The following is a 27,493-nucleotide window of genomic DNA, read 5'->3' as shown; positions in this document are numbered from 1 at the left end:
ACTGGGGGGATTTAGAAAGAGCCCACATGGGTCTGGGTCAGTGTGCACTGGGGCATTGGGTCCTGTACTGGTCTGTACTGGTCCATACTGGTCCATACTGGTCCGTACTGGTCTATACTGGTCCGTACTGGTCCATACTGGTCTGTACTGGTCCGTACTGGTCTGTACTGGTCCATACCGGTCCATACGGGTCCGTACTGGTCCGTACTGGTCCCTACTGGTCTGTATTGGTCCATACTGGTCTGTACTGGTCCATACTGGTCCATACTGGTCCATACTGGTCTGTCCCGGTTCCGCAGCCGGACGGGCTGGTGCTGCAATGGGAACCGCTGGAGCAGCCGTGGGACCCCCCCGGTGACACCGTGAGACCCCCATGACCCCCTGACCCCTCGTGACCCCCTGTGCCCTCTGACCCCCTCGTGACCCCCTGTGACCCCAAACCCCCTTGACCTCCCGTGACCCCCTGACCCCTGTGATCCCCTGTGCTCCCCAACCCCCCTGACCCCCCCATGACCCCCTGACCCCCTCTGACCCACTGTGACCCCCCAAGCCCCCTGACCCCCCAACTTTCTGTGACCCCCTGACCCCCATCACCCCCTGACCCCTGTGACCCCTGTGACCCCCTGACCCCCCCATCACCCCCTGACCCCTGTGACCCCTGTGACCCCCTGAACCCCCATCACCCCATCACCCCCTGACCCCCTGTGACCCCCTGACCCCCCATCACCCCCTGACACCTGTGAGTGACCCCGTGTGACCCCTGTGACCCCCTGACCCCCATCACCCCTTGTGACCCCTGTGACCCCCTGACCCCCCATCACCCCCTGACCCCTGTGACCCCTGTGACCCCCTGACCCCCATCACCCCTTGTGACCCCTGTGACCCCCTGACCCCCCATCACCCCCTGACCCCTGTGACCCCTGTGACCCCCTGACCCCCATCACCCCCTGAACCCTGTGACCCCCTGACCCCCCATCACCCCCTGAACCCTGTGACCCCTGTGACCCCTGTGACCCCCTGACCCCATCACCCCTTGTGACCCCTGTGACCCCCTGACCCCCCATCACCCCCTGACACCTGTGAGTGACCCCGTGTGACCCCTGTGACCCCCTGACCCCCATCACCCCTTGTGACCCCTGTGACCCCCTGACCCCCCATCACCCCCTGACCCCTGTGACCCCTGTGACCCCCTGACCCCCATCACCCCTTGTGACCCCTGTGACCCCCTGACCCCCCATCACCCCCTGACCCCTGTGACCCCTGTGACCCCCTGACCCCCATCACCCCCTGAACCCTGTGACCCCCTGACCCCCCATCACCCCCTGAACCCTGTGACCCCTGTGACCCCTGTGACCCCCTGACCCCATCACCCCTTGTGACCCCTGTGACCCCCTGACCCCCCATCACCCCCTGACACCTGTGAGTGACCCCGTGTGACCCCTGTGACCCCCTGACCCCCATCACCCCTTGTGACCCCTGTGACCCCCTGACCCCCCATCACCCCCTGACCCCTGTGACCCCTGTGACCCCCTGACCCCCATCACCCCTTGTGACCCCTGTGACCCCCTGACCCCCCATCACCCCCTGATACCTGTGAGTGACCCCGTGTGACCCCTGTGACCCCCTGACCCCCATCACCCCTTGTGACCCCTGTGACCCCCTGACCCCCCATCACCCCCTGACACCTGTGAGTGACCCCGTGTGACCCCTGTGACCCCCTGACCCCCCATCACCCCCTGATACCTGTGAGTGACCCCCTGTGGCCCATGTGACCCCCTGACCCCCTGTGACCCATGTGACCCCCTGACCCCCATCACCCCCTGACCCCTGTGACCCCCCTGACCCCATCACCCCCTGACACCTTTGACCCCCTGTGACCCCCTGACCCCATCACCCCTGACCCCCTGTGACCCCTGTGACCCCCTGACCCCCCATCACCCCTTGACACCTGTGAGTGACCCCGTGTGACCCCTGTGACCCCCTGACCCCCATCACCCCCTGACCCCTGTGACCCCCTGACCCCCTGAGCCCCCATCACCCCCTGAACCCTGTGACCCCTGTGACCCCCTGACCCCCCTTCACCTCCTGATACCTGTGAGTGATCCCCTGTGACCCATGTGACCCCCTGACCCCCTGTGACCCCCTGACCCCCATCACCCCTGGCACCTGTGACCCCTTGTGACCCCCCAGCCCCTATGACCCCATGACCCCCCATGACCTCCTGACCCCCCAGGCCGCCCCCCCCGTTGCCGAGGAGCCCCCCGACCCCGGTTACGAGCCCGATTGGGCCGTGCTGAGCCCCCCCCAGCGCCCCCCCCGGCCCCCAGGTACTGCCCGGGGAACATGGGGGGCTGGGGGGGCTGGGGACATGGGGGGGGGGAATGGGGGTCACGGGGGTTTTGGGGTCACAGGGGGTTTGGGGGTCACAGGGGTTTGGGGGTCATGGGGGGTTGGGGGGGCCCAGGGGATTTGGGGTCACGGGGGGTTTGGGGGTCACGGGGGATTTGGGGTCATGGGGGATTTGGGGGTCACGGGGAATTTGGGGTCATGGGGGTTTTGGGGGTCACAGGGGATTTGGGGTCACAGGGGATTTGGGGGTCACGGGGGTTTGGGGGTCACGGGGGGTTTGGGGGGACACAGGGGATTTGGGGTCATGGGGGGTTTTGGGGGTCACGGGGGTTTGGGGTCATGGGGGGATTTGGGGTCACGGGGGGGTTTGGGGGTCACGGGGGTTTTGGGGTTCACGGGGGGTTTGGGGGGGCCCAGGGAATTTGGGGTCACGGGGGGGTTTGGGGGTCATGGGGGGTTTGGGGGTCACGGGGGATTTGGGGTCATGGGGGATTTGGGGGTCACGGGGGATTTGGGGTCATGGGGGTTTGGGGTCACGTGGGTTTTGGGGGTCACGGGGGGTCTGGGGTCATGGGGGTTTTGGGGGTCATGGGGGGTTTGGGGTCATGGGGGTTTTGGGGGTCACAGGGGATTTGGGGGTCACGGGGGATTTGGGGGTCCCAGGGGATTTGGGGTCACGGGGGTTTTGGGGGTCACGGGGGATTTGGGGTCACAGGGGATTTGGGGGTCACGGGGGATTTGGGGGTCACGGGGGATTTGGGGGTCCCAGGGGATTTGGGGTCATGGGGGTTTTGGGGTCCCCGTGGGGTTTGGGGGGATGGGATTTGGGGGGATGGGGTATTGGGGTCCCCATGTGGGGGTCCCTGTGGGGTTTGGGGATCCCAGAGGGTTTGGGGTCCCTGTGGGGTTTGGGGGTCCCAGGGGGTTTCTTGGGGATGGGGTGTGGGGGGATGGGTTTGGGGGTCCGTGTGGAGTTTGGGGGGATGGGGTTTCGGGGGATGGGGTTTCGGGGGATGGGGTGTGGGGGGGGATGGGGTGTGGGGGGACGGGTGTGGGGAGATGGGTGTGGGGGGATGGGTGTGGGGGGATGGGTGCGGGGGATGGGTGTGGGGGGATGGGTGAGGGGCCCCGGGGGTTTCGGGGGGATGGGTCTGGGGTCTCGGGGATCTGGGGGGATGGGTGCGGGGGGATGGGTGCGGGGGATGGGCGTGGGGGATGGGTGCGGGGGATGGGTGCGGGGGATGGGGGCAGGGGATGGGCGTGGGGGATGGGCGTGGGGGATGGGCGTGGGGGATGGGTGCAGGGGATGGGCGCGGGGGATGGGTGCGGGGGGATGGGTGCGGGGGGATGGGCGCGGGGGATGGGTGGGGGGTCTGGGTGTGGGGGTCTGGGTGTGGGGGATGGGTGCGGGTGATGGTTGTGGGGGATGGGTGCGGGTGATGGTTGTGGGGGATGGGTGCGGGGGGATGGGTGCAGGTGATGGGTGCGGGGGATGGGTGCGGGGGATGGATGTGGGGTCTGGGTTTGGGGGATGGGTGCGGGGGATGGGTGCGGTGTCTGGGTGTGGGGGGATGGGTGGGGGGGATGGGTGCGGGTGATGGTTGTGGGGGATGGGTGCGGGGGGATGGGTGCAGGTGATGGTTGCAGGGGATGGGTGCGGGGGATGGGCGCGGGGGATGGGTGTGGGGGATGTGTGCGGGGGATGGGTGCGGGGTCTGGGTGTGGGGGGATGGGTGCGGGTGTGGGTGTGGGGGATGGATGGGGGGTCTGGGTGCCGGGTCTGGGTGCGGGGTCTGAGTGGGGGGTCTGAGTGGGGGGTCTGGGTGTGGGGTCTGAGTGGGGGGGTCTGGGTGCAGGGGGATGGGTGCGGGGGATGGGTGCGGGGTCTGGGTGTGGGGGATGGGTGTGGGGGATGGGTGCGGGGTCTGGGTGTGGGGGATGGGTGTGGGGGGATGGGTATGGGGGATGGGTGCGGGGGATGGGTGCGGGGTCTGGGTGTGGGGGATGGGTGTGGCGGGTGGGTGTGGGGGTATGGATGGGGGGGATGGGTGTGGGGTGTGGGTGCGAGGTCTGGGTGGGGGGTCTGGGTGTGGGGGATGGGTGGGGGGATGGGTGTGGGGGATGGGTGGGGGGATGGGTGGGGGGGATGGGTGCGGGGTCTGGGTGTGGGGGTTGGATGCGGGTGATGGGTGTGGGTGATGGGTGTGGGGTCTGGGTGCAGGGGGATGGGCGGGGGGGTTGGGTGCGGGGTCTGGGTGGGGGGTCTGGGTATGGGGTCTGGGTGCGGTCTGGGTGGGGGATGGGTGCGGGTGTGGGTGCGGGGGATGGGTGCGGGTCTGGGTGCGGGGTCTGGGTGGGGGGTCTGGGTGTGGGTTCTGGGTGGGGGGTCTGGGTGGGGTCTGTGTGGGGGATGGGTGCGGGTGTGGGTGCGGGGGATGGGTGCGGGTGTGGGTGCGGGTCCCAAGCTCGGGGTGCCCCAGGCTGGCGGGGCGGGTTCCGGCTGGCGCTGCGGGAGCTGCGGGGGCTGCGCCGCGGCCCCCCCGGGCTGGGCCCCCCCTTCCTGCTGCTGCTGCCGCGGGACGGGCCCTGTGTCCCCCCCCTGCACTTCCCGCGGGGGGGGCACCGGAACCTGCTCAGGCTGCTGGGCCCCCACCTGCACCCGTGAGTACCTGCGACCCCCACGACACCCCGGGACCCCCACACCAGGGACCCCCCCACGGACACCCCAACCCATGGACACCCCCGGGACCCCCACACCAGGGACCCCCCCACGGACCCCCCAACCCATGGACACCCCCGGGACCCCCACACCAGGGACCCCCCCACGGACCCCCCAAGCCATGGACACCCCCGGGACCCCCACACCAGGGACCCCCCCACAGACCCCCCAACCCATGGACACCCCCGGGACCCCCACACCAGGGACCCCCCCACAGACCCCCCAACCCATGGACACCCCAGTCCATGGACACCCCCAACCCATGGACACCCCAATCCATGGACCCCCCAATCCATGGAACCTCCAAACCATGGACCCCCCAACCCATGGACACCCCCAACCCATGGACACCCCCAACCCATGGACCCCCCAATCCATGGACACCCCCAACCCATGGACCCCCCAATCCATGGACCCCCCAACCCATGGACACCCCAACCCATGAACCCCCCAACCCATGGACCCCCCAACCCATGGACCCCCCCATCCATGGACACCCCAACCCATGGACACCCCAATCCATGGACACCCCAACCCATGGACCCTTCAACCCATGGACACCCCAATCCATGGACACCCCCAACCCATGGACACCCCAATCCATGGACACCCCCAATCCATGGATACCCCCAACCCATGGACCCCCCAACCCATGGACACCCCAACCCATGGACACCCCAACCCATGGACCCCCCAACCCATGGACACCCCAACCCATGGACCCCCCAACCCATGGACACCCCAACCCATGGACACCCCAACCCATGGACCCCCCAATCCATGGACACCCCAATCCATGGACACCCCAACCCATGGACCCCCCAACCCATGGACCCCCCAATCCATGGACACCCCCAACCCATGGACACCCCAACCCATGGACCCCCCCAATCCATGGACACCCCAACCCATGGACACCCCAATCCATGGACACCCCAACCCATGGACCCCCCAACCCATGGACACCCCAATCCATGGACACCCCCAACCCATGGACACCCCAATCCATGGACACCCCAATCCATGGACACCCCAACCCATGGACCCCCCAACCCATGGACACCCCAACCCATGAACCCCCCAACCCATGGACACCCCCAATCCATGGACACCCCAACCCATGGACACCCCGAACCCATGGACACCCCAATCCATGGACCCCCCAATCCATGGAACCTCCAAACCATGGACCCCCCAATCCATGGACACCCCAACCCATGGACACCCCCAACCCATGGACCCCCCAATCCATGGACCCCCCAATCCATGGAACCTCCAAACCATGGACCCCCCCAACCCATGGACACCCCCAACCCATGGACCCCCCAACCCATGGACCCCCCAACCCATGAACCCCCCAACCCATGGACCCCCCAACCCATGGACACCTCAATCCATGGATACCCCCAACCCATGAACCCCCCAACCCATGGACCCCCCAATCCATGGACACCCCAATCCATGGACACCCCCAATCCATGGATACCCCCAACCCATGGACCCCCCCAACCCATGGACACCCCAACCCATGGACCCCCCAACCCATGGACACCCCCAACCCATGGACCCCCCAACCCATGGACACCCCAACCCATGGACACCCCCATCCATGGACCCCCCAACCCATGGACCCCCCAACCCATGGACCCCCCAACCCATGGACACCCCCATCCATGGACACCCCAACCCATGGACCCCCCAATCCATGGACACCCCCGGGACCCCCACACCAGGGACCCCCCCACGGACACCCCAACCCATGGACCCCAACCCATGGACCCCCCAACCCATGGACACCCCCAACCCATGGACCCCCCAACCCATGGACCCCCCAACCCATGGACACCCCAACCCATGGACACCCCCAACCCATGGACACCCCAATCCATGGACCCCCCAACCCATGGACACCCCAACCCATGGACACCCCAACCCATGGACACCCCCATCCATGGACCCCCCAATCCATGGACCCCCCCAATCCATGGACACCCCAACGCATGGACACCCCAACCCATGGACACCCCAATCCATGGACCCCCCAACCCATGGACCCCCCAACCCATGGACCCCCCAACGCATGGACACCCCAACCCATGGACACCCCAATCCATGGACCCCCCAACCCATGGACCCCCCAACGCATGGACACCCCAACCCATGGACACCCCAATCCATGGACCCCCCAACCCATGGACCCCCCAACCCATGGACACCCCCATCCATGGACACCCCAACCCATGGACACCCCCAACCCATGGACCCTCCAACCCATGGACACACCCAATCCATGGACCCCCCAACCCAGGGACACCCCCAATCCACGGACACCCCAACCCATGGACCCCCCCAACCCATGGACACCCCAACCCATGGACACCCCCATCCATGGACCCCCCAACCCATGGACACCCCAACCCATGGACACCCCCAACCCATGAACCCCCCAACCCATGGACACCCCCAACCCATGGACCCTCCAACCCATGGACACACCCAATCCATGGACCCCCCAACCCAGGGACACCCCCAATCCATGGACACCCCAATCCATGGACCCTTCAACCCATGGACACCCCAACCTATGGACACCCCAACCTATGGACACCCCAACCCATGGACCCCCCAACCCATGGACACCCCCATCCATGGACACCCCAACCCATGGACCCCCCAATCCATGGACACCCCCGGGACCCCCACACCAGGGACCCCCCCACGGACACCCCAACCCATGGACCCCAACCCATGGACCCCCCAACCCATGGACACCCCCAACCCATGGACCCCCCAACCCATGGACCCCCCAACCCATGGACACCCCAACCCATGGACACCCCCAACCCATGGACACCCCAATCCATGGACCCCCCAACCCATGGACACCCCAACCCATGGACCCCCCAACCCATGGACACCCCAACCCATGGACACCCCCAACCCATGGACACCCCAATCCATGGACCCCCCAACCCATGGACACCCCCGGGACCCCCACACCAGGGACCCCCCCACGGACACCCCAACCCATGAACCCCCCAACCCATGGACCCCCCAACCCATGGACACCCCAACCCATGGACACCCCCATCCATGGACCCCCCAATCCATGGACCCCCCAATCCATGGACACCCCAACGCATGGACACCCCAACCCATGGACACCCCAATCCATGGACCCCCCAACCCATGGACCCCCCAACCCATGGACCCCCCAACGCATGGACACCCCAACCCATGGACACCCCAATCCATGGACCCCCCAACCCATGGACCCCCCAACGCATGGACACCCCAACCCATGGACACCCCAATCCATGGACCCCCCAACCCATGGACCCCCCAACCCATGGACACCCCAACCCATGGACACCCCCATCCATGGATACCCCAACCCATGGACACCCCCAACCCATGGACCCTCCAACCCATGGACACACCCAATCCATGGACCCCCCAACCCAGGGACACCCCCAATCCACGGACACCCCAACCCATGGACCCTTCAACCCATGGACACCCCAACCTATGGACACCCCAACCTATGGACACCCCAACCCATGGACACCCCAACCCATGGACACCCCCATCCATGGACACCCCAACCCATGGACCCCCCAATCCATGGACACCCCCGGGACCCCCACACCAGGGACCCCCCCACGGACACCCCAACCCATGGACCCCAACCCATGGACCCCCCAACCCATGGACACCCCCAACCCATGGACCCCCCAACCCATGGACCCCCCAACCCATGGACACCCCAACCCATGGACACCCCCAACCCATGGACACCCCAATCCATGGACCCCCCAACCCATGGACACCCCAACCCATGGACCCCCCAACCCATGGACACCCCAACCCATGGACACCCCCAACCCATGGACACCCCAATCCATGGACCCCCCAACCCATGGACACCCCCGGGACCCCCCACACCAGGGACCCCCCCACGGACACCCCAACCCATGAACCCCCCAACCCATGGACCCCCCAACCCATGGACACCCCAACCCATGGACACCCCCATCCATGGACCCCCCAATCCATGGACCCCCCAATCCATGGACACCCCAACGCATGGACACCCCAACCCATGGACACCCCAATCCATGGACCCCCCAACCCATGGACCCCCCAACCCATGGACCCCCCAACGCATGGACACCCCAACCCATGGACACCCCAATCCATGGACCCCCCAACCCATGGACCCCCCAACGCATGGACACCCCAACCCATGGACACCCCAATCCATGGACCCCCCCAACCCATGGACCCCCCAACCCATGGACACCCCCATCCATGGACACCCCAACCCATGGACACCCCCAACCCATGGACCCTCCAACCCATGGACACACCCAATCCATGGACCCCCCAACCCAGGGACACCCCCAATCCACGGACACCCCAACCCATGGACCCCCCAACCCATGGACACCCCAACCCATGGACACCCCCATCCATGGACCCCCCAACCCATGGACACCCCAACCCATGGACACCCCCATCCATGGACACCCCAACCCATGGACACCCCCAACCCATGGACCCTCCAACCCATGGACACACCCAATCCATGGACCCCCCAACCCAGGGACACCCCCAATCCATGGACACCCCAATCCATGGACCCTTCAACCCATGGACACCCCAACCTATGGACACCCCAACCTATGGACACCCCAACCCATGGACACCCCAACCCATGGACACACCCAATCCATGGACCCCCCAACCCAGGGACACCCCCAATCCATGGACACCCCAATCCATGGACCCTTCAACCCATGGACACCCCAACCCATGGACCCCCAACCCATGGACACCCCAACCCATGGACACCCCCGGGACCCCCAACCCAGGGACCCCCCATGGACACCCCAAGGACCCCCAAACCAAGGGACCCCCCCCATGGACACCCCCAGGACCCCCAAACCAAGGGACCCCCCAATCCATGGATCCCCCAGGACCCCCCCCAACGACCCCCCATCCCAGAGGACCCCCCCAGTCCCACTGACCTCCCAGGACCCCACAGACCCCCCAGTGCCCCCCCACACACCCCAGTTGCCTCCCAGGATCCCCCCAGTCCCAGTTGCCCCCCCAGGTGCCCCCGGGACCCCCGGCTGCTGCTGGTGACCCCCCCCCAGGACCCCCCCCAGCCCCCCTCCCCCGGCCTCGTCACCGTGAGTTGTCGGGGGGGGGACCCCAACATCTGGGGCTGGGAGGTCAGTGGGGGGTGTCCCAACATGGGGGACCCCGGGGGGGACGGGGGGAGATGAGGGTCATGGGGTGGGGGGTGGGGGGTACAGGGGGTGGCTCTGGGGGTCTCCTGGGCTTGGGGGTCACGGGGTGAGGTCGGGGGGGGCGGTTTTGGGGGACCCCTGGGGGGGGTTCGCAAGGTGAGAGGGTCCTGGGGGGGTCAGTTTTGGGGGCCCCCTCGGGAGGTTCCCGAGGTTGGGGGGTCCTGGGGAGGTCAGTTTTGGGGGGTGCCCTGGGGGGGTTCCTGAGGTGGGGGGGTCCTGGGGCATCAGTTTTGGGGGGTGCCCTGGGGGGGTTTCTGAGGTGGGGGTGTCCCGGGGGGGTCAGTTTTGGGGGTCCCATGGGGGGTTCCTGAGGTGGGGGGGTCAGTTTTGGGGGGTGCCCTGGGGGGGTTTCTGAGGTGGGGGTGTCCCGGGGGGGTCAGTTTTGGGGGTCCCATGGGGGAGTCCCGAGGTGGGGGGTCCTGAGGAGGGGTTCCCAGGGTGGGGGGTCCCATCTGACCATCCCCCCCCAGCGGCTGCTGCAGGGCCCCGTGGGGGGGCTGAGCCGGCTCCTGGGGGGGCCCCGAGGCCACGCCCCCCGGCAGGAGGGGGCGGAGCTGGAGGCGGAGCCAGATTTCGAGGTCATCACCTGTGTGAGTGGGGCGGGGCCAGGGCAGGGGGCGGGGCCAGGGTAAGGGGCGGGGCCTGAGGGAGTTCCGCCCCCAACAGGTGAGGCTGGGGCCCCGCCCCGCCCCCCCGCGGGGGCCGCCAGTGACGCCAGAGGAGTGGGGGCGGAGTTTCGACAGCGAGGGGCGGAGCCTGGACCCCCAGGGGCTGCTGCTGCGGATCTTCCGGGGGGTGAGGGGCTGCGGGGGCAGAATGGATGGGGGGGCAGGAGGTGGAGCCATGGGGAGGGGGTGGGGCCATGGGAGGGGGTGGAGAGTGGGCGGGACCGTGGAGTGGCTGGGGCTGGGGAGTGGGTGGGTCCACGGGGAGGGGGTGGGGCCATGGGGAGGGGGTGGAGAGTGGACGGGACCGTGGAGTGGGTGGGGCTGGGAGGTGGGTGGGGCCATGGGGGGTGGGTGGGGCCATGGGGAGGGGGTGGGGCCATGGGAGGGGGTGGAGAGTGGGCGGACTGTGGAGTGGGTGGGGTTGGGGGGTGGGTGGGGCCATGGGGAGGGGGTGGGGCCATGGGGAGGGGGTGGAGAGTGGGCGGGACCGTGGAGTAGGTGGAGCTGGGCGGTGGGTGGGGCCATGGGGGTGGGTGGGGCCAAGGGGAGGGGGTGGGGCCGTGGGAGGGGGTGGAGAGTGGGCGGGACCGTGGAGTGGGTGGGGCTGTGAGATGGGTGGGGCCATGGGGAGGGGGTGGGGCCGTGGGAGGGGTTGGAGAGTGGGCGGGACGGTGGAGTGGGTGGGGCTGGGGGGTGGGTGGGGCCATGGGGAGGGGTTGGGGCCATGGGAGGGGTGGAGAGTGGGCGGGACTGTGGAGTGGGTGGGGCTGGGGGGTGGGTGGGGCCATGGGAGGGGGTGGGGCTATGGAGTGGGTGGGGTCATATGGAGGGGGGTGAGGCTATGGAGTGGGTGGGGCGTAGTCAGAGAAGTGGGCGTGGCCACGCGGTGGGTGTGGTCACTCCATGCTCCCAAGAATTGGTTGGTCTGCAGCCTCCCGGTGGGAGGGGCCTGTGCCGGTGGGAGGGGCCTGTGCCGGTGGGAGGGGCCTGTGCCTGTGGGAGGAGCCTGTGCCAGAGGGCAGGGCTTGTGTTCGTGGGCGGGGTCAGTGCCAGAGGGCGGGGTCTGTGCGGGGGCGGGGTCTGTGCCTGGCAATGTGGCCTGTGCGTGGTGGGCGGTGCCTGTGCCGTGTGGGCGGGGCCGTGTGGGCGTGTCCCCAGCTGTCCCCGCCCCCAGGGGCTGAGCCCGGAGCTGCGGCCCGAGGGCTGGAGGCGGCTGCTGGGGCTGCGGGGCTGGGGGGACCCCCCGAAACCCGACGGGGAGCAGAGGTGAGTGGGGCTCAGTGTTGGGGTGCCAGGGTGGTTTTGGGGTGCACAGCTGGGGGTGCTCAGTTTGGGGGTCCTAGGGTGGTTTTGGGGTGCTCAGTTTGGGGTGCTCAGTTTGGGGTGGTTTTGGGGTACTCAGTTTGGGGTGCTCAGTTTGGGGTGGTTTTGGGGTGCTCAGGTTGGGGTGCTCAGTTTTGGGGTGCTCACTTTGGGGTGCTTAGGTTGGGGTGCTCAGTTTTGGGGTGCTCAGTTTGGGGTGGTTTTGGGGTGCTCAGTTTTGGGTGCTCAGTTTTGGGGTGCTCAGTTTTGGGGTGCTCAGTTTTGGGTGCTCAGTTTTGGGGTGCTCATTTTCGGGGTGCAGGTCGGGGTACACGCGGATGCAGCTGCAGTGGCGCTCGCTGGTTGGGGTGCTCAGTTTGGGGTGGTTTTGGGGTGCTCAGTTTGGGGGTACAGTCTGTTTTCGGGGTGCAGGTCGGGGTACACGCGGATGCAGCTGCAGTGGCGCTCGCTCAGCCCGGGGCAGCTGCGCAGGAACCGCCTGCTCAGCACCTACAGGAGGCGCCTGGGTGAGCGGGACCCCAAATCCCCGAACCCCAAAACTGACCGAACCCCAAAACTGACCGAACCCGGAAACCCCCGAACCCCAAAACCCCCGAACCCCAAAACTGACCGAACCCCAAAACCCCCGAACCCCAAAACCCACTGAACCCCAAAATCCACCGAACCCCAAAACTGACCGAACCCCAAAACTGACCGAACCCCAAAACCCACTGAACCCCAAAAGTGACCGAACCCCAAAACCCCCAAACCCCAAAACCACCCGAACCACGAAACCCCCGAACCCCAAAACCCCCAAACCCCAAAACCACCCGAACCCCAAAACCCCCGAACCCCAAAACCCACCGAACCCCAAAACCCACTGAACCCCAAAACTGACCGAACCCCAAAACTGACCGAACCCCAAAACCCACCGAACCCCAAAACCCCCGAACCCCAAAACCCACCGAACCCCAAAACCCACTGAACCCCAAAACTGACCGAACCCCAAAACTGACCGAACCCCAAAACCCACCGAACCCCAAAACTGACCGAACCCCAAAACTGACCGAACCCCAAAACCCACCGAACCCCAAAACTGACCGAACCCCAAAACTGACCGAACCCCAAAATCCACCTGGACCACAAAACCCACCAAACCCCAGAACCCACTGAACCCCAAAACCCACCGAACCCCAAAACCACCTGAACCCCAAAACCCACCAAACCCCAAAACTGACCGAACCCCAAAACTGACCGAACCCCAAAATCCACCTGAACCCCAGAACCCACCGAACCCCAAAACCACCTGAACCCCAAAACCCACCAAACCCCAAAACTGACAGAACCCCAAAACTGACCGAACCCCAAAATCCACCTGAACCCCAAAACCCACCGAACCCCAAAACCCCTGAACCCCAAAACCCACTGAACCCCAAAAAAACCCGAACCCCAAAACCACCCGAACCCCAAAATCCACCGAACCCCAAAATCCCCAAAACCCCCGAACCCCAAAACCCACCGAACCTCAAAACCACCCGAACCCCAAAATCCACCGAACCCCCAAACCCCAAAACCCCCGAACCCCAAAACCCACCGAACCTCAAAACCACCCGAACCCCAAAACTGACCGAACCCCAAAACCACCCAAACCCCAAAACCACCCAAACCCCAAAATCCACCGAACCCCAAAACCCCCGAACCCCAAAACTGACCGAACCCCAAAACTGACCGAAGCCCGAAACCCCCGAACCCCAAAACCCCCGAACCCCAAAACCACCCGAACCCCAAAATCCACCGAACCCCAAAACCCCCGAACCCCAAAACCACCTGAACCCCAAAACTGACCTGAACCCCCAAATCCACCGAACCCCAAAACCCCCGAACCCCAAAACCCACCGAACCCCAAAACCCACCAAACCCCAAAATCCACCGAACCCCAAAACCCCCTGAACCCCGAAACTGACCTGATCCCCAAAACCACCTGAACCCCAAAACCCCCTGAACCCCAAAACCCCCTGAACCCCAAAACCACCTGAACCCCAAAACCCCTGAACCCCAAAACCACCTGATCCCCAAAACCCACCTAACCCCAAAACTGACTGAACCCCAACACCGAACTGAACCCCAAAACTGACCGAACCCCAAAACCACCCGAACCCCAAAATCCACTGAACCCCAAAACCCCCTGAACCCCAAAACCCACCGAACCCCAAAACCCACCTGAACCCCAGAACCCACTGAACCCCCAAACCCACTGAACCCCAATCTGACCAAACCCCAAAACCCCCTGAACCCCAAAATCCACCGAACCCCAAAACCCACCGAACCCCAAAACTGACCTGAACCCCAAAATTGACTCAACCCCAACACCCACCCCACACTGACCCCATTGACCCCCAACCTGACACCATTGACCCCATTGACCCCAAACCTGCCCCACACTGACCCCATTGACCCCAACCTGCCCCACACTGACCCCATTGACCCCAAACCTGACCCCATTGAGCCCACTGACCCCCAACCTGCCCCACACTGACCCCATTGACCCCCAACCTGACCCCATTGACCCCCAACCTGCCCCACACTGACCCCATTGACCCCAAACCTGACCCCATTGACCCCATTGACCCCAACCTGCCCCACACTGACCCCATTGACCCCCAACCTGCCCCACACTGACACCATTGACCCCCAACCTGCCCCACACTGACCCCATTGACCCCCAACCTGCCCCACACTGACCCCATTGACCCCCAACCTGCCCCACACTGACCCCATTGACCCCAACCTGCCCCACACTGACCCCATTGACCCCCAACCTGACCCCATTGACCCCATTGACTCCAAACCTGCCCCACACTGACCCCATTGACCCCCAACCTGCCCCACACTGACCCCATTGACCCCCAACCTGACCCCATTGACCCCATTGACTCCAAACCTGCCCCACACTGACCCCATTGACCCCCAACCTGCCCCACACTGACCCCATTGACTCCAAACCTGCCCCACACTGACCCCATTGACCCCAAACCTGCCCCACACTGACCCCATTGACCCCCAACCTGCCCCACACTGACCCCATTGACTCCAAACCTGCCCCACACTGACCCCATTGACCCCAAACCTGCCCCACACTGACCCCATTGACCCCAACCTGCCCCACACTGACCCCATTGACCCCCAACCTGACCCCATTGACCCCATTGACCCCAACCTGCCCCACACTGACCCCATTGACCCCAAACCTGCCCCACACTGACCCCATTGACCCCAACCTGCCCCACACTGACCCCATTGACCCCCAACCTGACCCCATTGACCCCATTGACCCCAACCTGCCCCACACTGACCCCACTGACCCCCAACCTGCCCCACACTGACCCCATTGACCCCAACCTGACCCCATTGACCCCAACCTGACCCCATTGACCCCCAACCTGCCCCACACTGACCCCATTGACCCCCAACCTGACCCCATTGACCCCATTGACCCCAAACCTGCCCCACACTGACCCCATTGACCCCAACCTGCCCCACACTGACCCCATTGACCCCAAACCTGCCCCACACTGACCCCATTGACCCCCAACCTGCCCTACACTGACCCCATTGACCCCCAACCTGCCCCACACTGACCCCATTGACCCCCAACCTGACCCCATTGACCCCATTGACCCCAAACCTGCCCCACACTGACCCCATTGACCCCCAACCTGCCCCACACTGACCCCATTGACCCCCAACCTGCCCCACACTGACCCCATTGACCCCCAACCTGCCCCACACTGACCCCATTGACCCCCAACCTGACCCCATTGACCCCATTGACCCCAAACCTGCCCCACACTGACCCCATTGACCCCCAACCTGCCCCCATTGACCCCATTGACCCCAAACCTGCCCCACACTGACCCCATTGACCCCCAACCTGCCCCACACTGACCCCATTGACCCCCAACCTGCCCCACACTGACCCCATTGACCCCAACCTGCCCCACACTGACCCCATTGACCCCAACCTGCCCCCATTGAGCCCATTGACCCCAACCTGCCCCACACTGACCCCATTGACCCCCAACCTGCCCCACACTGACCCCATTGACCCCAATCTGCCCCCATTGAGCCCATTGACCCCAACCTGCCCCACACTGACCCCATTGACCCCAAACCTGCCCCACACTGACCCCATTGACCCCCAACCTGACCCCATTGACCCCCAACCTGCCCCACACTGACCCCATTGACCCCAACCTGCCCCACACTGACCCCATTGACCCCCAACCTGACCCCATTGACCCCCAACCTGCCCCACACTGACCCCATTGACCCCAACCTGCCCCACACTGACCCCATTGACCCCCAACCTGCCCTACACTGACCCCATTGACCCCCAACCTGCCCCACACTGACCCCATTGACCCCCAACCTGACCCCATTGACCCCATTGACCCCAAACCTGCCCCACACTGACCCCATTGACCCCCAACCTGCCCCACACTGACCCCATTGACCCCAACCTGCCCCACACTGACCCCATTGACCCCCAACCTGCCCCACACTGACCCCATTGACCCCAACCTGCCCCACACTGACCCCATTGACCCCCAACCTGCCCCATTGACCCCATTGACCCCAAACCTGCCCCACACTGACCCCATTGACCCCAACCTGCCCCACACTGACCCCATTGACCCCCAACCTGACCCACACTGACCCCATTGACCCCAACCTGCCCCATTGACCCCATTGACCCCAACCTGCCCCACACTGACCCCATTGACCCCAACCTGCCCCACACTGACCCCATTGACCCCCAACCTGCCCCACACTGACCCCATTGACCCCAACCTGCCCCCATTGAGCCCATTGATCCCCAACCTGCCCCACACTGACCCCATTGACCCCAAACCTGCCCCACACTGACCCCATTGACCCCCAACCTGCCCCACACTGACCCCATTGACCCCAACCTGCCCCACACTGACCCCATTGACCCCCAACCTGCCCCACACTGACCTCATTGACCCCAACCTGCCCCACACTGACCCCATTGACCCCCAACCTGCCCCACACTGACCCCATTGACCCCCAACCTGCCCCACACTGACCCCCAACCTGCCCCACACTGACCCCATTGACCCCCAACCTGCCCCACACTGACCCCATTGACCCCCAACCTGACCCCATTGACCCCATTGACCCCCAACCTGCCCCACACTGAACCCATTGACCCCAAACCTGCCCCACACTGACCCCATTGACCCCCAACCTGCCCCACACTGACCCCATTGACCCCCAACCTGACCCCATTGACCCCATTGACCCCCAACCTGCCCCACACTGACCCCATTGACCCCAACCTGCCCCACACTGACCCCATTGACCCCAACCTGACCCCATTGACCCCATTGACCCCCAACCTGCCCCACACTGACCCCATTGACCCCCAACCTGCCCCACACTGACCCCATTGACCCCCAACCTGCCCCACACTGACCCCATTGACCCCAAACCTGCCCCACACTGACCCCATTGACCCCCAACCTGCCCCACACTGACCCCATTGACCCCAACCTGACCCCATTTACCCCATTGACCCCCAACCTGCCCCACACTGACCCCATTGACCCCAAACCTGACCCCATTGAGCCCATTGACCCCCAACCTGCCCCACACTGACCCCATTGACCCCCAACCTGCCCCACACTGACCCCATTGACCCCAAACCTGACCCCATTGAGCCCATTGACCCCCAACCTGCCCCACACTGACCCCATTGACCCCCAACCTGCCCCACACTGACCCCATTGACCCCCAACCTGCCCCACACTGACCCCATTGACCCCAACCTGCCCCACACTGACCCCATTGACCCCAAACCTGCCCCCATTGACCCCATTGACCCCAACCTGCCCCACACTGACCCCATTGACCCCAACCTGCCCCACACTGACCCCATTGACCCCAAACCTGCCCCACACTGACCCCATTGACCCCCAACCTGCCCCACACTGACCCCATTGACCCCAACCTGCCCCACACTGACCCCATTGACCCCAACCTGCCCCACACTGACCCCATTGACCCCAACCTGCCCCACACTGACCCCATTGACCCCCAACCTGCCCCACACTGACCCCATTGACCCCAACCTGCCCCACACTGACCCCATTGACCCCCAACCTGCCCCACACTGACCCCATTGACCCCCAACCTGCCCCACACTGACCCCATTGACCCCAAACCTGCCCCACACTGACCCCATTGACCCCAAACCTGCCCCACACTGACCCCATTGACCCCAACCTGCCCCACACTGACCCCATTGACCCCAACCTGCCCCACACTGACCCCATTGACCCCAATCCTGCCCCACACTGACCCCATTGACCCCCAACCTGCCCCACACTGACCCCATTGACCCCAACCTGCCCCACACTGACCCCATTGACCCCCAACCTGCCCCACACTGACCCCCCCCAGAGCGGGACCTGGGGCGCTGCCCCCCCCACGGCCCCCCCCGGGCGCTGCTGCGGGACGTGCTCATGACCCACTGCATGTTCCACTTCGACCTGGGTGAGCGGGGGGGGGGTTTGGGGTCCATGGGGGGGTTGGGGGGCATGGGGGGGTTTGGGGTCCATGGGAGGGTTGGGGTCCATGGGGGGGCTTTGGGGTCCATGGGGGTTTTGGGGGTCCTGGGGGTTTTGGGATCCATGGGGGCTTTGGGGTCCATTGGGGAGTTTTGGGGGGCCTGGGGGGTTTGGGTTCCATGGGGGGTTTGGGGGGCACAGGACGTTTTGGGGTCCGTGTGGGTTTTGGGGTGCATGGGGGGGTTTGGGGTCCATGAGGGGGTTTGGGGTCCATGGGAGGGTTGGGGTCCATGGGGGGGCTTTGGGGTGCATGGGGGGGTTTGGGGTCCATTGTGGGGGTTTGGGGTCCATGGGGTGTTTGGGGTCCATGGGGGGTTTGGGGTCCATGGGGGAGTTTTGGGGGTCATGGGGGGTTTTGGGGTCCATGGGGGTTTGGGCTCCATGGGGGGTTTTGGGGTCCATGGGCGTTTTGGGGTCCATGGGGGGGTTTGGGGATCCTGGGGATTTTGGGATCCATGGGGGTTTGGGGTCCATGGGGGCTTTGGGGGGCATAGGAGGTTTTGGGGTCCATGTGGGTTTTGGGGTGCATGGGGGGGGTTTGGGGTCCATGGGGGGGTTGGGGGGCATGGGGGGGTTTGGGGTCCATGGAGGGTTGGGGTCCATGGGGGGGCTTTGGGGTGCATGGGGATTTGGGGGCATAGGAGGTTTTGGGGTCCATGTGGGTTTTGGGGTGCATGGGGGGTTTTGGGGTCCATGTGGGTTTTGGGGTCCATGGGGGGTTTTGGGGTCCATGTGGGTTTTGGGGTCCATGGGGGTTTGGGGGGCACAGGAGGTTTTGGGGTCCATGGGGGTTTTGGGGGTCCTGGGGGTTTTGGGGTCCATGGGGGCTTTGGGGTCCATTGGGGAGTTTTGGGGGGCCTGGGGGGTTTGGGGTGCATGGGGGGTTTGGGTCCATGGGGGGTTTGGGGGGCACAGGAGGTTTTGGGGTCCATGTGGGTTTTGGGGTCCATGGGGGTTTGGGGTCCATGGGGGTTTGGGGTCCATGTGGGTTTTGGGGTCCATGGTGGGGTTTGGGGTCCATGGGGGTTTGGGGTCCATGGGGATTTTGGGGTCCATGTGGGTTTTGGGGTCCATGGGGGTTTGGGGGGCACAGGAGGTTTTGGGGTCCATGGGGGTTTTGGGGGTCCTGGGGGTTTTGGGGTCCATGGCGGCTTTGGGGTCCATTGGGGAGTTTTGGGGGGCCTGGGGGGTTTGGGGTCCATGGGGGTTTGGGGTCCATGGGGGTTTGGGGGGCACAGGAGGTTTTGGGGTCCATGTGGGTTTTGGGGTCCATGGGGGGTTTGGGGTGCATGGGGGGTTTGGGGTGCATGGGGGGGTTTGGGGTCCATTGGGGGGGGTCTGGGGTCCATGGGGGGTTTGGGGGGCACAGGAGGTTTTGGGGTCCATGGCGGGTTTGGGGTCCATGTGGGTTTTGGGGTCCATGAGAGTTTGGGGTCCCTGGGGGGATTTTGGGGTCCATGGGGGGGTTTGGGGTCCATGGGGGGGTGGGGGTCCCCAGGGGGGTATTGGGGGGTCCTTTGGTGGGGGGTTTTGGGGGGGTTCCTGTGTGGGTTTTGGGTCCCGTGAGGGACCCTTGGGGGGGATTTGGGGTCCTCTGGGGGGTTTTGGGTCCCCATGGAGGTCCCTGGGGGAATCTTGGGGTTCCCAGGAGGTCCCTGGGGGGGTTTTGGGGTCCCTGGGGGGGGTTTTGGGGTCCCAGGACCCCCCCACTGACCCCCCCTCCCCCCCCAGGGTACGTGCGGGGGATGGGCGAGGTCCTGGCCCCCCTGCTGGGGGTCACCCCCCTGGAGCACGAGGCCTTTTGGGGGTTCTGCAGCATCATGGAGATGGTGGTGAGGGGGGGGACCCCGAAACGGGGGGGACCCCAAAACGGGGGGGACATGAGTGGGGGGGACCCCGAAATGGGGGGGACCTGAATGGGGGGGATGTGAAATGGGGGGAACCCTGAAATGGGGGGACCCTGAAACAGGGGGACATGAATGGAGGGGACCCCAAAACGGGGGGACATGAATGGGTGGGACATGGAATAGGGGGGACCCCCAAAATTGGGGAGACCTCAAAACAGTGGGGCCTGAATGGGGGGGGACCACAAAATGGGGGGGGACCCCAAAACAGGGGGGACCCCAAAACGGGGGGACATGAATGGGGGGACCCTGAAACGGGAGGGGGGATGTGAATATGGGGGGGAACCCAAATGGGGGGACCCCAAAAGAGGGGGACCTGGATGGGGGGGACGTGAAATGGGGGGACATGAATGGGGGGTCCTGGAATGGGTGGGACATTAATAGGGGGGGACATGAAACGGGGGGGGACCCCAAAATGAGAGAACATGAAGGGGGGGACCCCAAAACGGGGGGGACCTGAAACAGGGGGGACATGAATGGGGGGGATCCCAAAACAGGGGGGATCTGGAATGAGGGGGACATGAAATGAGGGGAACCAGAAATTGGGGGGGACATAAAATAGGGGGGACCTGAATATGGGGGGGGACCCTAAAATGTGGGGGGGACCCCAAAATGGGGGGGATGCCAGAATGGGGAGGGGACCCCAAAATGGAGAGGTCCTTGAAATGGGGGGGAACCCCAGAATGGGGGGTCCTTGAAATGGGGGGACCCCAAAATGGGGGGGTGCCAGAATGGGGGGGGTCCTTGAAATGGGGGGACCCCAAAATGGGGGGGACTCCAAAATGTGGGCTGAGAGGAGGAGGGTGGGGACCCCAAAACTCCCCCGAGGGGCCGTGAGGAGGTTTGGGGGGGTCAGGGGGTTTTGGGGTGCGGGGGGGTCCCCGGTTTCACCGCGTTCCCCCCCCCAGGGGAGCAGCTTTGGTCGGGCCGGGCGGGGCTGGAGCGGCAGCTGGGCCGGCTGGGGCAGCTGGTGCGGGTGGTACAGCCCGAGCTGGGGGAGTACATGGGTGCGTACCCCGAAAACGGGCACCCCGAAACGTGGGGACTCCGAAATGTGGGGCGAGAGGAGGTGGGTGGGGGACCCCAAAGCCCCCCCGAGGGGTCGTGAGGAGGTTTGGGGAGATTTTGGGGTGTGTGTGGGGGTCCCCATTTTAACCTCCCTCCCCCAGGGGAGCAGCTTTGGGCCGGGCCGGGCGGGAATGGGGCGGGTGGTACAGCCCGAGCTGGGGGAGGACATGGGTGCGTACCCCGAAATGGGGGACCCCCAAATGGGGGGACTCCGAAATGTGGGGCGAGAGGAGGAGGGTGTGGGCCCTAAACCCCCGCTGAGGGGCCGTGAGGAGGTTTGGGGGGTTCAGGGGGTTTTGGGGTGCGGGGTCCCCATTTAACCTCCCCCCGCCAGGGGAGCAGCTTTGGTCCGGGCCGGGCGGGGCTGGTGCGGGTGGTGCAGCCCGAGCTGGGGGAGCACGGGGGTGCGGACCCCGAGATGGGGGGGGGGCGAAAGTGGGGGGGACCCTGAAATGGGGGGGGGGGGCGAAAATGGGGGGGGACCCTGAAATGGGGGGGGCCCGGAAACGGGTACTCGAAATGGGGGGGGCCGAAATGGGGGACCCCGAAATGGGGGGGACCCCGCAATGGGCACCAGAAATGGGGGGGGGGACCCCAGAAACGGGCACCCGAAATGGCGGGACCTGGAAAATGGGGGGGACCCCGAAATGGGGGGGGGGCCGAAAATGGGGGAGGGGGGGACCCCAAGACCTGTGTTTCCTGAGGTGGCCCCGGGGGGGGGGTCACCCCAAATTGTGTGTGTGTGTGACCCCCCAGGGGCGAGGGGGGGTCACCCCATAGAGGGGGGGTCACCCCATGGTGTGTGTGTGTGACCCCCCAGGGGTGAGGGGGGGTCACCCCATAGAGGGGGGGTCACCCCAAAGCGTGTGTGACCCCCCCAGGGTGCAGGGGGGTGTCCCGGTGCTGCCGGCGGTGGCTGCAGCTGCGGTTCCAGCCCTGGCTGGGGACAGAGGGGACACGGCGGGTCTGGGAGGTAACGGGACGGGGGGGACACGGGGACAGGGGGGGACATGGAGGGTCTGGGAGGTAATGGGACGGGGGGGACACGGGGACAGGGGGGGACATGGGGGACAGGGGGGTACATGGGGACAGGGGGGACACGGCGGGTCTGGGAGGTAATGGGACGGGGGGGGACATGGGGACGGTGCGGGGACACAGGGACAGGGGGGGACATGGGGATGGGGGGGGACATGGGGACAGGGGGGGACATGGGGATGGGGGGGACATGGGACGGGGGGACATGGGGACAGGGGGACATGGGGACAGGGGGGACACGGTGGGTCTGGGAGGTAACGGGACGGGGGGGACATGGGGACAGGGGGGGGACATGGGGACGGGGGGGGGCACGGGGACGGGGGGAGACATGGGGGGACAGAGGGGGACATGGGGACAGGGGGGGACATGGGGACAGGGGGGACACGGCGGGTCTGGGAGGTAACGGGACAGGGGGACATAGGGGGACAAGGGGGACACGGGGGGTCTGGGAGGTACCACGACAGGGGGACACGGGGGACACGGGGACGGGTGGGACATGGGGACACAGGGGGACAGGGGGACGCAGCGGGTCTGGGAGGTAACGGGACTTGGGGACATGGGGGGACATGGGGGACACACGGGGTCTGGGAGGTAGCGGGACGTGGGGACACCCGGGGACATGGGGGACACAGGGGGACATGGGGGACACGAAGGGTCTGGGAGGTACCAAGACAGGGGGACGGGGGGACATGGCGGGACATGGGGACATGGGGGGGACACAGGGACAGAGGGGGACATGGGGGACACGAAGGGTCTGGGAGGTACCGAGACATGGGGACATGGGGACGGGGGGGACAGAGGGGACGCGACAGGTCTGGGAGGTACCAGAACAGGGGGACACAGGGACAGGGGGGACACGGAGGGTCCAGGAGGTACCGGGGGACATGGGGACAGCGGGACATGGGGATGGAGGAACAGGGGGGACACTGGGGGACATGGGGACAGTGGGCCATGGGACAGCAGCAGGACAGGGGTACAAGAGGACACAGGGACTTGGGGACAGCGCTGGGACACCGGGGGCAGTGGAGACCCTTGGGGTGTCCCTGTGGCCATGGGCCCCTCGCCCACTTGTCCCATCTCCCATTGTCCCCATATCCTTACGTCCCCCTGTCCCCATATCTCGTTGTCTCATGTCCCCTTGTCCCATGTCCCCATGTCCCCCTGTCCTTGTCCCCTTGTCCCATATCCCCCTGTCCTCATGTCCCCGTATCCCCATGTCCCCATGTCACCTTGTCTCCATATCTCTCTGTTCCCTGTCCCTGTCCCCATATCCCCATGTCCCCCCTGTCCCATGTCCCCATATCCCATATCCCCATATCCCCATGTCCCCATATCCCCATGTCCCCATGTCCCCATAACCCCATGTCCCATATCCCCATTTCCCCATGTCCCATGTCCCCATGTCCCATGTCCCCATGTCCCCATAACCCCATGTCCCATGTCCCCTGTCCCCATGTCCCCATGTCCCATGTCCCCATATCCCCATGTCCCCATGTCCCATGTCCCATATCCCCCTGTCCCCATATCCCCATGTCCCCATGTCCAATGTCCCCCTGTCCCCATATCCCATATCCCCATGTCCCATGTCCCATATCCTATATCCCCATGTCCCCATAACCCCATGTCCATGTCCCCTGTCCCCATGTCCCCATGTCCCCATGGCCCCATATCCCCCTGTCCCCATATCCCCATGTCCCCATATCCCCATATCCCCATGTCCCCATATCCCCATGTCCCCCATATCCCCATGTCCCCATGTCCCCATGTCCCATATCCCCATGTCCCCATATCCCCATATCCCCATGTCCCCATGTCCCCATGTCCCCATATCCCCATATCCCATATCCCCATGTCCCAATGTCCCCATGTCCCCATGTCCCATGTCCCCATATCCCCATGTCCCATGTCCCCATGGCCCCATATCCCCCTGTCCCCATATCCCCATGTCCCCATGTCCCCATGTCCCCATGTCCCCACGTCCCCATATCCCATATCCCCATGTCCCATGTCCCCATGTCCCCATATCCCCATATCCCATATCCCCATGTCCCATGTCCCATGTCCCCATGTCCCCATATCCCCATATCCCATATCCCCATGTCCCCATGTCCCCTGTCCCTGTCCCCCCAGGTGCTGTGGACGGGTCTCCCGTGCCCCAACTTCCACCTGCTGCTGGTGTTTGTCCTGCTGGAGGTGACACGGGACGTGTCCCCAGCGCACGGGGACCCCCCGGGGGCCCCCCCAGGGGACGGTGACAGTGACAGCGACAGCGACAGTGACAGTGACGAGGTGGGGACACCGCGGTTCACGGGGTCGGGGTGGGGGGGGGTGTTGGGGACACGGGACCCCCCCGGGGGATGTGACGATGTCCCCCCGTGTCCCCCCCCCCGTGTCCCCAGGTCCCCGCGGTGCCGCTGGATGCGGAGCGGGTGCTGAGCGCCGCCGAGGGGCTGTTCCTGCAGCTGCGGGGGGCGCCGGTGAGACCCCCCCCAAAAATGAGCCCACCCCCCCCCCCCCCACAAATGACCCCCTGAAAGTGACCCCAAACTGACCCCCCCAGAAATGACCCCAAACTGACCCCAACTGACCCCCCAAAAATGACCCCAAACTGACCCCAACTGACCCCTGGGACCCCCAAAACTGACCCCAACTGACCCCAAACTGACCCCAACTGACCCCAACTGACCCCCCCAAAAATGACCCAAACTGACCCCAAACTGACCCCCCAAAACTGACCCCAACTGACCCCAAACTGACCCCCCAAAACTGACCCTAACTGACCCCAAACTGACCCCCAAAACTGACCCCAACTGACCCCAAACTGACCCCCACCAAAACTGACCCCAAAATGACCCCCCCAAAATGACCCCAAACTGACCCCAAACTGACTCCTGGGACCCCCAAACTGACCCCAACTGACCCAAAAGTGACCCCAAAACTGACCCCCCAAAAATAACCCCAAACTGACCCCAACTGACCCTGGGTCCCCAAACTGACCCCAAACTGACCCCAAAACTGACCCCAAACTGACCCCTGGGTCCCCAAACTGACCCCAACTGACCCAAACTGACCCCCCCAAAAATGACCCCTAACTGACCCCAACTGACCCCCCAAAACTGACCCAAACTGACCCCAACTGACCCAAACTGACCCAAACTGACCCCAAACTGACCCAAAACTGAACCCCCAAAAGTGACCCCGGGACCCCAACTGACCCCAAACTGACCCACAAAAATGACCCCAACTGACTCCAAACTGACCCCCAAAAATGACCCCAACTGACCCCAACTGACCCCTGGGACCCCAAAATGACCCCAAACTGACCCCGAACTAACACCAACTGACCCCCAAAAATGACCCTGGGACCCCAAACTGACCCCAACTGACCCCCCAAAAATGACCCCGGGACCCCAACTGACCCCAAACTGACCCCAAAATGACCCCCAAAACTCACCCCCAAAACTGACCCCCAAAAGTGACCCCAAAACTGACCCCAAACTGACCCCAAACTGACCCCAAACTGACCCCAACTGACCCCCCCAAACTGACCCCAACTGACCCCCCAAAACTGACCCCAAACTGACCCCAACTGACCCCTGGGACCCCAAAACTGACCCCAATTGACCCCCAAACTGACCCCCCAAAACTGACCCCAAACTGACCCCTGGACCCCAAACTGACCCCAAACTGACCTCAAACTGACCCCAACTGACCCCTGGGTCCCTAACTGACCCCAAACTGACCCCCCCAAAATGACCCCAAACTGACCCCAAACTGACCCCTGGGACCCCCAAACTGACCCCAACTGACCCCCCAAACTGACCCCAACTGACCCCAACTGACCCCCCAAAATGACCCCAAACTGACCCAACTGACCCCAAGCTGACCCCTGGGTCCCCAAACTGACCCCAACTGACCCCAACTGACCCCCCCAAAATGACCCCAAACTGACCCCCCAAAACTGACCCTAAACTGACCCCAACTTATCCCCCAAAACTGACCCCAAACTGACCCCAACTGACCCCAAACTGACCCCCCAAAATGACCCCAAACTGACCCCCCAAAACTCACCCCCCCAAAACTCACCCCAACTGACCCCCAAAACTGACCCTAACTGACCCCCCCCAAAATGACCCCAAACTGACCCCCCCAAAATGACCCTAAACTGACCCCTGGGACCCCCAAACTGACCCCCTCCCCCCGACCCCCCCCAAAACCTGACTCCCCCCCCCCCGGGACCCCTCCCCCCCACTGACCCCCCCTGTGCCCCCAGGATCTGCCCCCGGCGCTGCGGGAGCTGCTGGGAATGGGGAGCCCCCCCCTTGCCCCCCCCCGGACGCCGGGGTCCCCCCCACGGAACCTTAATGGGGGGGGGTCCTTCCCCCCCGGACGCCTGGGTCCCCTCGAGGGGTCCCCCCGGACGCCTGGGTCCCCTCGCCCCCCCCCCCCCCCAACCCCCAAATAAAGACGTTTTTGTTCA

At 65.0% G+C, this 27,493-nt stretch overlaps 1 protein-coding gene across 6 annotated transcripts; it reads left to right on the top strand.

Annotated features, from left to right (window-relative positions):
• Positions 1 to 27,493, top strand: LOC135576987 (TBC1 domain family member 17-like). 6 transcript variants are annotated; one of them, XR_010468607.1, is made up of 15 exons: positions 6 to 362; positions 2,234 to 2,327; positions 4,830 to 5,010; positions 10,185 to 10,263; positions 10,854 to 10,973; positions 11,050 to 11,178; positions 12,226 to 12,317; positions 12,786 to 12,880; positions 18,840 to 18,932; positions 20,738 to 20,838; positions 21,819 to 21,979; positions 22,860 to 22,951; positions 25,144 to 25,302; positions 25,413 to 25,490; positions 27,287 to 27,358. XR_010468607.1 is itself a non-coding variant. In XM_065044432.1 (15 exons), the coding sequence occupies exons 1-15, from the start codon at positions 27 to 29 to the stop codon at positions 27,476 to 27,478; spliced, it is 1,899 nt and encodes a 632-aa protein (XP_064900504.1). In that variant the 5' UTR covers positions 7 to 26; the 3' UTR covers positions 27,479 to 27,493. The 6 variants fall into 6 exon arrangements, 4 of the variants coding, with proteins under 4 accessions (XP_064900505.1, XP_064900504.1, XP_064900503.1 ...); XM_065044432.1 differs by lacking the exon at positions 21,819 to 21,979 and adding an exon at positions 22,313 to 22,382 and having other exon boundaries at positions 7 to 362; positions 10,866 to 10,973; positions 27,287 to 27,493; XR_010468608.1 differs by having other exon boundaries at positions 8 to 362; positions 21,819 to 21,917.

The sequence above is a fragment of the Columba livia genome, chromosome 39 (assembly GCF_036013475.1).
Source record: "Columba livia isolate bColLiv1 breed racing homer chromosome 39, bColLiv1.pat.W.v2, whole genome shotgun sequence".
NCBI classification, from domain to species: Eukaryota; Metazoa; Chordata; class Aves; order Columbiformes; family Columbidae; genus Columba; species Columba livia.
Note: the sequence above shows the minus strand (reverse complement) of the source record. Positions and strands in the feature narration are given on the sequence as shown.

Excerpts from the sequence above, each read along its gene's own strand:
- LOC135576987 (XM_065044431.1), top strand. The coding sequence starts at position 27 with ATGGGTCTGGGTCAGTGTGCACTGGGGCATTGGGTCCTGTACTGGTCT. Across the intron at positions 11,179-12,225 it reads TGCTGCGGATCTTCCGGGGG|GGGCTGAGCCCGGAGCTGCG; the intron begins GTGAGGGGCTGC and ends CCCCGCCCCCAG. Across the intron at positions 12,318-12,785 it reads AAACCCGACGGGGAGCAGAG|GTCGGGGTACACGCGGATGC; the intron begins GTGAGTGGGGCT and ends TTCGGGGTGCAG.